This window comes from Podarcis raffonei, chromosome 15 (genome assembly GCF_027172205.1).
Source record: "Podarcis raffonei isolate rPodRaf1 chromosome 15, rPodRaf1.pri, whole genome shotgun sequence".
NCBI classification, from domain to species: domain Eukaryota; kingdom Metazoa; phylum Chordata; class Lepidosauria; order Squamata; family Lacertidae; genus Podarcis; species Podarcis raffonei.
The window spans coordinates 24,801,242-24,815,390 of record NC_070616.1 but is presented as its reverse complement, the minus strand read 5'-3'; the positions used below and the strand labels follow the sequence as shown (position 1 = coordinate 24,815,390).

The window sequence follows — 14,149 nt, the reverse complement described above, 5'->3', positions numbered from 1 at the left end:
ACTACTTGGCTGACCTTGGACAAACTACAATCTATCTGAGCCTCAGTTACACATCTGTAAAATGGGGGAAAGAATACTGACCTTTTAATTGTAGTTCAAGGGAAAGATGATGATAAAAGTTTACACACACGAAATCCTACTATATAGCAAATTTTTTAAAAAAAAGACAAAATACTGACATTTTTATAGCGTGGCTAAGTTTGCAGTCTTATCTGATTACTTGGGAGCAAGCCTCATTGAACTCTGGGACATGGATAGGCTTGTCCTATAAAAAAGGATTATCAAGATAATAACTTAATTGCTCTGCATGTTTTGATGCTAAAAGCCATTGTTGTTTATTGTGCTGTGTAATTCCAGGAACTTAAATTTAGATTAAATAGTTCACAAATTTGAAATTTGAAAAATTTGGAACTTTAAATTTTTCTGATGTCAAATTTAAATCTTGAGAGATTTTTTCTTTCTTTTTAAAGACCTCTTGGGCAAACTTCAAGGCAGCCTTCTTAAATCTAGTGTCCTCCAGGTGTTTTGGGCTACAATTCCCATCAGCCTCTGCCAGCATTGTTGTGGGGCACTTTGCAGACTCTGAAGTAGGAAAGTAGCAAACTCCCATTTAAAGAGATAAATAAATGAAATGTTATGACACTAAATAAAAAAATTCCTTCCAGTAGCACCTTAGAGACCTAAGTCTCTAAGTTTGTTATTGGTATGAGCTTTTGTGTGCATGCACACTTCTTCAGACACTGACACTTAGTATGTACACTACCTAGTTTTATTTCTGTCACTTAAATGCTGGGGTTTACCAAATGTTGTAACGTTTTCATTCAGTTATATCCATCTGGCTGACAGAAAGAGGCCGCGATCCTAACCTCACCTAGGAGTCAGCTCCATTGCATTCAGCAGGATTTCCTTCTGAATAGACATGGTTGGGGCTACAGTTTAGAGCTCTGCATGTCATAAATGGATACAGTGGTACCTCTGGTTACGTACTTAATTCGTTCCGGAGGTGTGTTCTTAACCTGAAACTGTTCTTAACTTGAAGCTTTAGCTAATGAGGCCTTCTGCTGCTGCGCCGCTGCTGCACAATTTCTGTTCTCATCCTGAAGCAAAGTTCTTAACCCAAGGTAATATTTCTGGGTTAGCGGAGTCTGTAACCTGAAGTGTATGTAACCTGAGGTACCACTGTATAACAATCACATACAGTCATACCTTGGGTTACAGACGCTTCAGGTTGAGTTTTTTTGGGTTACGGACCACCGAAATCCAGAAGTACCGGAACGGGTTACTTCTGGGTTTCGGCGGTCGCAGATGCGCTAAATCGTGCTTTGCACATGCGCAGATATGCTGAATCGCAACCGACGCGTGCGCAGACGCACCACTGCAGGTTGCAAACGTGCATCCCGCACGGATTACGTTCACAACCCAAGCGTCCACTGTACTATAATTTATTTTTAGGATATAACAAATTATTACACTTTGGGTTGTTGTTGGTTTTTTTTAAAAAAAATTCTTTTTCCAGAAAACTCGGACACTTACTGGTCTGGAACTGCCCCCATCTGCATGGGGGGCTGTAAAGGAAAGCACAAAGAACTGAAGAAAAGCACGTGTGGGAATGGAAGCTGCTGCTGGTTGGGGTACAAATCATTTTGCCGGGGTATGTGCAAATCCAGACTACGTAGATTCAAATCCCAATTATGCTGCAAGCTGCAACTGGCGCTGTAGTGGTCTGGGGTCATGAGAGGTCAAAGGCCATTACTAATTCTGCCACAGGGTCCCTGTCGCCAATATCCTGAAAGGGGAGGGGGGGGGTTTAGCCACTGAGAATAATTCTTCTCATCCTTGATGCTGATTGGAACCAATCAGAGTGAAGGGAGGTGAGTCAGCCATTGAGGATTGGCTCCTAGGGTCAGTCTGGAGAAGGCACTTGGGAAGAACACTGAGGAGGAGTTCTGTATGTTCCAAAGCTCTATGGGGCCCTGGTCTTTTTGTCCCCCCGATAAAATATTTAGGGGGTCGCCCTCCATATTTTCTGCAAGTTTGGGGGAAGTGGGGGCAGGGGGAACACACATTTAGGAACACCCAAGTGCTGAAAAGAGAATGGTCTGCAATGGAACATCATGGAAAACAAAAATTTTAAGTCACTTTAAAATAAAATGTTGGAGCAATCGAATTCATATGCCCACGTTGGTGCCTAGAAATCTAGCTGAAAGGCAACACATCGGAGATCTGAACTGATTGTTGCATTGCATCCCTAGTTGTTGTATAAGATTATTGTATAATTATAAGATTATACAATAATTTTGGAGAGTTTGTGAGTCATGAAGGGACCCTGTACTTCTGAATTGGCCACGGCATTACTGGATGCAACTAACTCCCCCCCCCCAAAAAAAAACCCCAAAAAATGTAGCAATATCATTTGTAGCTGATGAGGAATATGGGGTTGTGATTTTTTTAGGATTTTTATTTTAGAAAAAAAAACATTAATAATTTAGCACACACAGCTCCTGCAATCACATGTCATCACCGCTCTTGGAAATGATTGTGTTGCTAATGAGGGCAAAACAGAATGGAGATTGTAAAGCGTTTAGCTAATCGTATAGTAGTAACTGGGAGGGGAAAGGGGCAATGTGGAGGATTTAAAGAGGATTAAACTTCTCTTTTTTTAAAGGATTACTCAGGTTCACGGTGGAGGAGAGGCTGATCAGGCAGGCTGTCATCCTAGTTAAACAGAACTTCCGTGTGACTGGATAGTCTACCTTGATATACTGGTGGATGAAGCTCCCAGAGACGTCTGGTTGGCCTTGGTTGGGAGCAGAATGCTAGACCAGGTGGACCTTTGCTCTGATCCAGTGGGACAATACTCCAGCAGCATGCTGGCCTGGGATTGGAAGCAGGGCCCAATGTTTGGGGTTGAGGGGTTCCCTTGGGGGGAACATGAACTGAAAATGGAATGAGGCCAACTGAAATTCAGACTCTGAGGATTATGTAAGAGTTTCTGCACCAGAAACCAACAAAATCACATTTTTTTCTGCATTTGTTCTCATGATGGCATCTGGGGAGTTACACTTAATCTTCAATACTGGATATACCTGGAAAAGTTTTGGGCCAGGCATACCACCTCATTTCCAACCAGTGCATGTCCCGTAACTTCCTGCTAAATCCTACAACTTTTTCGACCGCAGACGTTCTGCGTTTGTTTTGATTTTGTCCTATAATAATAATAATAATAATTCATTATTTATACCCCACCCATCTGGCTGGGTTTCCCCAGCCACTCTGGGTGGCTTCCAACAGAACACTAAAATACAATAACCTATTAAACATTAAAAGCTTCCCTAAATAGGGCTGCCTTCAGATGTCTTCTAAAAGTTTGGTAGTTATTTTTCTCTTTGACATCTGGTGGGACGGCATTCCACAGGGCGGGTGCCACTGCTGAGAAGGCCCTCTGCCTGGTTCCCTGTAACTTGGCTTCTCGCAGCGAGGGAACCGCCAGAAGGCCCTTGGTGCTGGACCTCAGTGTCCGAGCAGAACGATGGTGGTGGAGACGCTCCTTCAGATATACTGGACCGAGGCCGTTTAGGGTTTAAAGGTCAGCACCAACACTTTGAATTGTGCTCGGAAACCTACTGGAAGCCAGTGTAGGTCTTTCAAGACTGGTGTTATATGGTCTCGGTGGCCGCTCCCAGTCACCAGTCTAGCTGCCGCATTCTGGATTAGTTGTAGTTTCTGGGTCACCTTCAAAGGTAGCCCCATATAGAGCGCATTGCAGTAGTCCAAGTGAGAGATAACTAGAGCATGCACCACTCTGGCGAGACAGTCTGTGGGCAGGTAGGGTCTAAGCCTGCGTACCAGATGGAGCTGATAAACCGCTGCCCTGGACACGGATTTGAGCTGTGCCTCCATGGACAGCTATGAATCCAAAATGACCCCCAGGCTGTGCACCTGGTCCTTCAGGGGCACAGTTACCCCATTCAGGACCAGGGAGTCCTCCACACCAGCCTGCCCCCTGTTCCCCCAAAACAGTACTTCTGTCTTGTCAGGATTCAACCTCAATCTGTTAGCCACCATCCATCCTCCAACCGTCCTGCCAGCATTACACTGCTGTGCAAAAGTGTCCCTCTCAAAGGCGAAAGGAGAAAACATAGCTGAACGGCCAGTCAAGCAGAATGGCGTGCAGACGGTCCATTATAAACCCACTGCTAAAGCACAATTATTTCGTCAATGGCATGTTGCGGAACACAGTTGCCACAAAGCAACCACCTGGAGGGTCCCTGAGTGTGTCTTATTTCTTTCATAGTGAACTGCGGACGACCAGAAACAGAGTTCAATTCGGTGGTCTATGGGAACGACTGGTGGGTCGGGTCGGTGGTGCGCTACAGCTGCCGGCCTGGGTACCTGCTGGTGGGGGATCCTGCTAGCGCCTGCCAATCGAGTGGCCGCTGGACCCCCAAACCTACTTGCCTCAGTAAGTATAATTGTGTGCCTTCCATGCATGTATCCAGAGCTTTTTTTTTTCAGTGGGAACTTGCTGCAACTCAGTTCCGGCACCTCTCAGATAGGCACCATTGCCAATCTTTCTCTCTTTTAAAAAAAGTTTTTATTTATACTTTTCATGTTTATGCATTTACTTAGTTTTACAATCAATATAACATTTCAAAATTTGACTTCCTTCCCCCTCTTTTTGCTGTTCCTTAAATTTATTTTAAATATCTTCTGCATATCCAAATTCATTTAACTTGCTCATTTAATTATCTACTATAGATATACACTGTAAATATATACTGGAGGTTATTACAATAATCCTGCCAATGTTCTTATCTGTTTACAGTTTATTTGTAAATATTCAATAAACCATTTCCATTCTTCTATTAAAAAGTTTGTTATCTTGATTTCTTATTTTTCTGGTAAGTTTCGCCATTTCTGCATATTCTTGAACGAGTCATTCTGGCGTCATGCCTGCTTTTATTGCTTTGTGTCTTTCTGCGAAGGGATCTGCCTCCGGGGTCGGATTGACATAAATGAGCGAGACATCGATGGGAGCTGCTCCTCCACCTGTCCCCATAAGGTGTACCCAGGGGCCTTTCTCAATCATGGCTGCATCAAGATCTCCTCCTGCGTCACTAAGCAATCTGGCTGGACCCGATGGTTCTCTCGCTGTGACTTTTGTGAGTGCGATTGCTACGTCCCCTGCGGTGAGTACACACCCTCCGAGTGTCCCTATTTTCGAGGGACACTCCTGGATTTACAGAAGCCGTCCCGGTTTCTGATTTCATCCCAGAATGTCTTGCTTTTCCTTAGGATGTCCCTGTTTTCATCGGAGAAATTTTGGAGGGGATGATGGCATCTGATTGGCTGGTGTGGAAAGCAGGATGCTGGGTTAGATGAAACTTTGCTCTGATCCTGCCAGGGTACTTAGGATATTAGAGGTAAAACGCAGGTGGTGCTATGGTTTGAACCACTGAGCCTCTTGGGCTTGCCGATTGGAAGGTTGGCGGTTCAAATACCCACAACGGAGTGAGCTCCCATTGCTCTGTCACCTCCTGCCAACCTAGCAGTTTGAAAGCACGCCAGTGTAGGTAGATAAATAGGTACCACTGTGACGGGAATGTAAATGGCATTTCTGTGCATTCTGGCTTACATCACAGTGTTCCGTTGCACCAGAAGCAGTTTAGTCATGCTGGCCACGACTTGGAAAGCTGTCTTTGGATAAACGCTGGCTCCCTCAGCCTGAAGCGAAATGAGTGCCACAACCCCATAGTTGCCTTTGACTGGACTTAACCATCCAGGGGTCCTTTACCTTTACTTAGGATATTCTCAGTTTCTGGCCTTACCATTAGACAGAGTCAAGCACCTCCCTCAGGTGGGGGATAAGGATAGGGAACAGCTGTCTCTGGTATGTGGCCTGTTCTGCGCCCCTTAAGATAGCCTTGTTTCCTCAAGGTGAGGTAAAAAATATTGAGCAGTGCTGAAGTAAGATTCAGCTAATCAGTCTAGTTGGCTTTGTAGCATGGAGTCCAAGGGCTGCCATCTTGTCCTTTTTTTTAACCTCAGGCTGCCAAATATCTTGGCCAGCCCCAGATGTTCTTAACCATCACACAGGCTTTCCAAGGAATCCTGGGAGCTGAAGTTCTAGGAGGGCAATAGGAATCTCTCTCGGAAGAGTCTCCTCAGCAAAGTATGCTTTCCTAGCATCCTTTGGGGGGAAAGTGATACAAAGCCGATATGAGCTTGTGGAGTAGATAGGGGCCCTGGTATTTACCACAGGGGGTCCCCAGTAGTTGTACTGGTGAGAACCTGAAGGCTACCACCCAATTTCTTCTCTTCCACAGCTTCCTCAGGATAAAAAACCCAACCCCTGTGGAGGGGCTGCTCTGCACGCTGCAACACCTGACTTTTATGTAAGTTTCAGGCACCCTTCACACCTAGAGCTGTGACATTTAATCTATTTAACTTATTTAATCTATTTAACTTGCCTTAGCAAGTCATTCGCCTCACACAGGAGGGAAGACCTCATCGAAGATGGTACCTGCTGCAAGGTGGGGGGAGGGGGGAGACGCCCTTGGCCCTCTCTGTGCTGTTGGACTCAAACTCCCAACAGGCCTTGCAACTGGCGTGGCCAGTGGTGGGGAATGATGGGAGCTGGAGTCCAGTGACACTTGCAGGGCCACAGGTTCCCCATATGGTGGCTGCTTGCGCATCCCCTAAAATAGAGAGCCAGTGGTGGTGCAGTGGTTAGGCTGCTGGACTAGGACCTGGGAGACCAGGGTTCGATTTCCCACTCAGCCATGAAGCTCACTGGGTGATCTTGGGCCAGTCACTACCTCTCAGCCCAACTGCATCATGGGTTGTTGTGGGGATCAAATGAGGAATGGGAGAACTATTAGGGGGAAAGGTCGGTTATAAATGCAACAAACAAACAAATTAAATTTGCACATGCTTATTTATATGTAAAAAAAAAATCAAAACGTTGAAAAAAGTTACCATAATTTGAAGTAAGAGATACAGTCTTCCCCACTATGATGAAAGAGATTGCAATGATGCTACCTGTGTGCCTGTTCAATGCAACTATTGATGGGCCCCTGCCTGGTCTATTTCCCAGCTGTTCTTTGTCTTTTAAACCCAACTTGGACCAGAGAGCCCTTCAAACAGAGCAGGTACGGGGAACCTGTGGCCTCCCAGAGGTTGCTGAACTACAACTCCCAGCATCACCCACCATAGACCGGGCTTGCTAGGGTTGATGGCAGCTGTAGTCCAGCAATATCTTGGGGGCTACAGGTTCCCCACTCCTGAAACAGAGGGTGTCTCCACATAAAAGGCTGTAAATCAGGACACAGGTTTACCCAGATTCTCCATCCCTGCTACACAAGCACCATTGAAAATCTCTTATTTATTCAAAATGACTAATTCATTTGTATGCATATATGACTGATGAATGCATTCGTGTTAAGTTGTCTAATTAGCTAAGGTTTCCTTCATACACCAATGGATAATCTTTTCTATTGATTTCAGCAGGTCTTAAGCAGCCCTTGTTTTCTGGGGAATGTGGCTCACTGATGAAATAATCCCCGCTGGATTCATCTCCTCTTCCTAACCAGTTTCTGGAATGGCGACTCGACATTTTTTAATTGTGTGCAAATAAACCTGTTGCAAAGAACGCATGCGTTCTGACTCTCCCTGTAAGCAGCCATGTTCTTTTAGGGTGGGGAGGTTCCCAGAGGACTGGCATCGTTAGTTGTCAAGACACACAGGTTGGTGGCAGGAAACCTGCTTGACATGCAGAAGTCTCCAGAATTGATCCCTGGCAAGGCCGGTTCAATACCACCTGGTAGCAGTGCTGAGAGAGAACCTCACTCTGAGATCTTGGAGCGCTGGTGTTCTTTGATACTGGTGGAGCGGAAGGCAGGGACAGACCCCTCAAATGTCCTGATTAAAATGGGACATCCCATGGAGGGGCCCTGTGCTCTCGTGCAAGAGCACAGTGCTCCAAAATGTGCAAGAGCGCAGCCCTGAAAGTCACACTTTTTTTCAGGGCTGCAATCTCACAAGAGAGCACGGCACCCAAAAGCACATGCGAGCTCGGCCCCAGAAGATGTGTCCCTGTATATATGTATATGTGTGTGTTTGTGTGTGTGTGTGTGTGTGTGTATTTCTGTTTTACTGTAGCACCCTGCTTGTAGTTAATGCTTAGCTGGAATGAAATATTCAACGCAGCAATAGAGAAATTAAAATAATAATTTATTTGTCAGACAAATAAATGATAGGCACAGTGGTATATGGTTACCAAAGCTCTGCCTGCCCTCCAGCCCTGATGGCCAGCACTTATATTCCCTCAGCCCAGCCCCCTTGCTCCTCCTTTGGCTGCCTCTGTCCAATCAGCCTGGTTGAAATTCCTATTGGCTGTTTGCTAGAACCAATCATAAAAGATACACCCATTTCCTATTATCTTTTATGGGAGACAAAGAGCTATATTTCCCTCTATCCATAAATGGCAGACAAGTAGCCATATATCTTACATTTGCCTCGACAAGGCACCTTAATTACCAGATCACCTTTTGCCCCTGTTGCCCCTGCATTCCAAAACAAATGGCTAAAACAGATGGCTCGTGGTATTAAGTTTTATCTAAACAGAGATCTTACTATTTACCAACTCTTAATTAGTGTTTTTGCAGCTTGATTGTATTCTGTAATATGTAGGGTCAGTGTAACCTTTGCTCCCAGCCTGTATTTCCCTTTTACAACCTTGAGAAACCTGTCTCCTGCTACTACTATAAATCAGGGGGGCCCTTGTCCAGGAGGATAAACAACTGCCAAAGTCCTTAGCCAGCTGGTTTTCTGCCTGGCATGATACATTTGCAAATCTTTAAGCTCATTTTAAAATACAGGCCTTGATCAGATGCCTCATTAGAATTTCAGATTCTCATTTTACATCCTTAAGATATCAATGCATGGTAAATCCATTAAGTTCTGTACCTTCCGGGATCAGTGCTTCAATTTTATTAACCAAAGTGATTTTCAACATTTTCTTCAAATCTTTATATATCACCGCCCAGGCTTCCTTAATAATTTTACATTGCCACCACATATGGCAGCCTCTCACACCCTTTACTCGCCCTTCCTGTTTCATCTCCATCAAAGCTTTCAGATCAGTTCACACAGGGTATCATTTTTTTATCTTGGGCCAAGTCATAGGCCTCCCATATCAGTTCACATGAGGTATCATTTTTGTTATAGACCGGGTTTCCTCAACCTCGGCCTTCCAGATGTTTTTGGCCTATGATCCCCAGCCGACAGGACCAGTGGTCAGAGATGATGGGAATTGTAGTCTTGAAACATCTGGAGAGCCAAGGTCAAGGAAGCCTGTTATAGACCAATCTTCCTCTCCCTTGTATTTTCCTCAAACCTTGCACCTCAGACTTTCCTACCTTAAAAGTTTGTGCATTCACCTCTGACAGTAATTTAGTATTTCCCCAAATTTGAGAAGCTGCCTTAATTGCAGTTGAGTGCATAGGTCTCACCTTCTTCATTAAAAAGACTTGATAAACTTCTCAGCTTGCTTTAGCATCTCAAAGTGTCCCTGGCAAAAAGAAAACAAAGCCCTGCAATGTGGAAAATCTCCCTTCTCCTTCTATGCGTTCTGCATTGTATGATGAAGCCTTTTCTCCCTGCCGCCAGCTGCCTGCAGTCTGGCTGGTGACAAGAGGGATCTGGGGAGGATGGGAGCAGATCCTCCTTCCAAGGTTAACCGGGAGAGAGAGAGAGGATAAAAGCAGAGGATGAAAGAGGGGGAAAACGCTGGGTTTTCAATGCAAATGTTCTCAGTGCAGCAGTGCTGCCCAGAGCTTCCCTTCCCTCCAGGAGAGAGCGGAGGCCCAGAGAGACGCACCAAGGACAGGCTGAGAATGCAAAGGCAGGCAGCTTCCTCAAACTGCATTTTCTCTTCACCTCTCTACTCGCCCCCAATGCTGCAGACATGCCTTCCTTCCCTAAACAGACTTCTTGGTGGGATGTGCTGCAGACTGACCAGGTCGTAAGGCAAAGGGCCTTAGGTGGGTGAGGAATTTTGTGGAGCAGCTAAGGGGTAGGTGGACACCTCGAGTTGGAGGACCTTAACCCTTCCGAGAAAACACAGCCCCATGACCTGGGAATCCTCCACTGCATGCTACTACTGTGGTACCTTGGGTTACATACGCTTCAGGTTACAGACTCCGCTAACCCAGAAATAGTGCTTCAGGTTAAGAACTTTGCTTCAGGATGAGAACAGAAATTGTGCTCCGGCAGCACAGCAGCAGCAGGAGGCCCCTGGAACAAATTAAGTACTTAACCCGAGGTACCATTGTACTGATCCAGGGTTATCTCTGCCCACACCTACATTTCCCAAAGTGCCCCCCAGGTCTTTCTGGGTGGCTAATGGATTTGGCAGAAATCAGATTGAGTGGGGAGATCTATGCCACTGGGTAGCATTTCAATTTTGGAGAAGAATTTAATGTTAAGATTTTCTTTAGACCCGGGATGTGTGTGTTAATGAACGGGCAGTAATTGAAGGGGGATTTAATTGATTTGGAATGGGATCCACTGGGAAATTAATTAGGGGTTAATGAATCAAAGAGGAACTGATTTGGAGTGATTCAGGAGGAGTGAAAATTAACTGAAGAATTTATCTGGGATGATCTGGATGAGAAATTAGTAGGCTTGTGGCTTTTGACACTTAAATTCTAAATTTTGCATCTATCCATAGAAATTGATATATGCAGATTTGAATCTTTTAAACTTACCCAGCAGTGCCCCAGCCCAGGTCCTAAAAGTAGGCAGCTGGCTTTGATTACATACATACCGTATTTTTCGCCCTATAGGACGCACTTTTCCCCCTCCAAAAATGAAGGGGAAATGTGTGTGCGTCCTATGGGGCGAATGCAGGCTTTCACTGAAGCCTGGAGAGCGAGAGGGGTCAGTGCGCACCGACCCCTCTCGCTCTCCAGGCTTCAGGAAGCTATCCGCAAGCCGTGGGAGAGCTGCACAAAGTCGCGCAGCTCTCCCACCACTTTGCGGAGAGCTGCCTGGACCCAGAAGCCTGGGGGCCGCTGAGCTCAGCGCCCCCCAGGCTTTGGGCTCCGTGCAGCTCTCCCACCGCTTGCGGAGAGCTGCCTGTTCTGGGGGCTGGGGTCGGGGGAAGCTCGGGCTTCCCCCGCCCCAGCCCCGCACCTGGGGGGAAAATAATTTTTTCCCCTTATTTCCCCCCAAAAAACTAGGTGCCTCCTATGGGCCGGTGCACCCTATGGGACGAAAAATGCGGTATATCATTTTATTTGTAGGCCACCTTTGCATAGTTAACAAAACACTCCAGGCGGCTTACAACATGAAAAAAACCATAATTACAAATATAACAAAAGTAGTCACAAACAATAGATGAAACGCATCAAAAAGTACACAGCCAAATGGAATAATTGCCACATAAATCACAATAGGATCTAAAAATAAAGATACAAAAAAAAGTAATATAAATAACAGCAATAAAATGCCCCTAAACAGTAACCCAATGGAAGATTGTGTTGGAGGGTATGTAAAGTCAGTGACAAGAGTATCTGGAGAAGCTGAAATCTCCCAATGGATTTTTGAAATTCCCATTTCGGATGCCAGATTTGTGTCCATTTAATCCGCCTCTGTGTGTGTGTTTGTGCATGTAGAGAGAGACAACCTGTCTGTCCTATGTAGAATACAGAAGGGTGGTGTCAAGGAACAAGGGTGGGAGAGGAGACGTAGAGGCAGCTGTAGAGGCACCACTGGGGGCCAGATGTGAAAAGATATGGCAGATCCAGCCTCCAAGGAGTGGACCATAACTGTTGCTGCTACTGTGGCAGCAGGGGATGCATTCGTTGGTGGCCAGATCTGCTGCCCCTACTAAAAATTGTAGAGAGCTTAAACAAATATCTTTGGCCCCATCCACCATTGGTGCACATCCCCCAGAAAGTTGCCCATGAGGGAATGCATTCCTCAGGATGAGAAACGCTCCCCATCCCTGCTCTGCCTAATTGTAGGGCAGGCCTCACATTAGGGCTATGTCAATGCTATACCTTCCCCACCTCAAAGAATTCTGGGCCCTGTAGTTTCCTCAAGCTTGCTGGGGATTTTAACTCTGTGAGGGGTAAACTACAGTGCCCAGAATTCCCCAAGGGAGAGTGTGTGCTTCAGATGTGCTTTGAAGGTTTATGCAGCGCAGATTCCAAAGCTGAGCGGTACCTCCAAATGATAACAAATAATAAATAATAATAACAAAATAAGCAAGTCACCCACCTCCTTCCTCTGTTTTTGCGGTTAAACTTAGGAAGAGTAATGGGGAAAGTGAAAAAAAAGAAGCTTACATTTGAACTACAGTGGTACCTCGGGTTAAGTACTTAATTCGTTCCAGAGGTCTGTTCTTAACCTGAAAATGTTCTTAACCTGAAGCACCACTTTAGCTAATGGGGCCTCCTGCTGCCACCGTGCCGCTGGAGCACGATTTCTGTTCTCATCCTGAAGCAAAGTTCTTAACCTGAGGTAATATTTCTGGGTTAATGGAGTCTGTAACCTGAAGCGTATGTAACCTGAAGCATATGTAACCTAAGGTACCACTGCACTGTACTTTGTTTTCACGCAAGAAGCAATATTAATTACCCACTGGATTCTCCCCTGTGAATAAACCACCAGGGACAAAGCTGGCAATAAGCAAACTCCCCATGGCCTCCCTCTCTCTCTCTCTCTCTCTTGGACATTCAATGCTTACTCCAGCAGTAGCTTGGCTCCCGAAGGGGGAGTTTTCATGAAGATTCCTGGGAGGATTTTGTGCTGGCTTTTGAACAGGAAGAGGAAACAGTGTTCCTGCCTTTATGGGGGTGGGGGGGGGATATAACCAAAAGGAACAGAGTGGAGGGAAGTAAAGAAGATATGAAGGGGGGAGGGGACTGAAACGATGCTTGTATGCTGCCGCTGCAAAGCATGTCTAATGCTATGGTGCCATGGGGGAGGGGTCACCTTTTCAAAGACCCCAGAAGGAACTTGTCCACAACCTGCCCCAGTTTGTACAGTTGCTGCATGTTAAAGACATACTGTACTGAATTGCATCCGAAACAGTGCTGGCCAGAAAGAGGGCATGGAGAGCCCAATCCCAACAGGGTTAGATTTGTAAAAATGCATCTACGGGCTCCTGCAGGCGACCTATTTCTGGAACACGCATCCTGATTTGTTTGCAGGTGCACCTTAAAGGTAAAGGTAAAGGGACCCCTGACCATTAGGTCCAGTCGTGACCGACTCTGGGGTTGTGGCGCTCATCTCGCTTTATTGGCCGAGGGAGCCGGCGTACAGCTTCCGGGTCATGTGGCCAGCATACTAAGCTGCTTCTGGCAAACCAGAGCAACGCACGGAAACACTGTTTACCTTCCCGCCGGAGTGGTACCTATTTATCTACTTGCACTTTGATGTGCTTTCGAACTGCTACATTGGCAGGAGCAGGGAACGGGTAACAGGAGCTCACCCCGTCGCGGGGATTGGAACCGCCGACCTTCTGATCAGCAAGTCCTAGGCTCTGTGGTTTAACCCACAGCGCCACCCACGTCCCACCAGGTGCACCTTAGGTGGAGGTTAGATGATGCCCAGTCATTATCGCACATTCAGCCTGTATTCATCCTGATTTGTTTGCAGGAAGGTTCTACGTTTTCCAGTAAATAAATGGTTTATCTCACACTTTTCAACTGCAAAAAAAGTCTGGTTCTTTTTTTTAAAGTGACTTTGTTGCACCGGGGCGACAGAGTGCTTTCAATCCGTTTGTACTGCACAAACCTTACAGTTCTGTTATGTGACTGAATTTTCTCTGCAAAATACGGGCAGTCTGGAGACAGCTGCTGTGAGTTCCAGATTGCCAGTACCTGTAGCTTGTCAAATCTTTGCTCTTGCCACAAGAGGGCGCATTCAAGCTAAGATGGAAATTGCCTTGTGGCAGAGAACGGGGCTAAGAGTGTTTCGAAAATGGGCAAGTTTTCTAGATTCAAGGTGTTGGTGCTGACCTTTAAAGCCCTAAACGGCCTCGGTCCAGTATACCTGAAGGAGCGTCTCCACCTCCATCATTCTGCCTGGACACTGAGATCCAGCGCTGAGGGCCTTCTGGCGGTTCCCTCACTGCGAG

General features: G+C 46.0%; 1 protein-coding gene across 2 annotated transcripts; it reads left to right on the top strand.

Moving 5' to 3' along the window:
• The first annotated feature begins 1,458 nt into the window (after positions 1 to 1,458).
• LOC128402668 (complement receptor type 1-like) lies at positions 1,459 to 7,834 on the top strand. Of its 2 annotated transcripts, XM_053366964.1 has the most exons (5): positions 1,459 to 1,651; positions 4,295 to 4,462; positions 4,986 to 5,189; positions 6,327 to 6,395; positions 7,510 to 7,834. In XM_053366964.1, exons 1-4 carry the CDS (start codon positions 1,558 to 1,560, stop codon positions 6,338 to 6,340), a joined length of 480 nt encoding a protein of 159 aa, XP_053222939.1. In that variant the 5' UTR covers positions 1,459 to 1,557; the 3' UTR covers positions 6,341 to 6,395; positions 7,510 to 7,834. The 2 variants fall into 2 exon arrangements, with proteins under 2 accessions (XP_053222939.1, XP_053222938.1); XM_053366963.1 differs by lacking the exons at positions 6,327 to 6,395; positions 7,510 to 7,834 and having other exon boundaries at positions 4,986 to 5,453.
• The last annotated feature ends 6,315 nt before the right edge of the window (positions 7,835 to 14,149 follow it).

Excerpts from the sequence above, each read along its gene's own strand:
- LOC128402668 (XM_053366963.1), top strand. The coding sequence starts at position 1,558 with ATGGGGGGCTGTAAAGGAAAGCACAAAGAACTGAAGAAAAGCACGTGT. Across the intron at positions 1,652-4,294 it reads GTACAAATCATTTTGCCGGG|TGAACTGCGGACGACCAGAA; the intron begins GTATGTGCAAAT and ends TTTCTTTCATAG. Across the intron at positions 4,463-4,985 it reads CCCCAAACCTACTTGCCTCA|GGATCTGCCTCCGGGGTCGG; the intron begins GTAAGTATAATT and ends CTTTCTGCGAAG.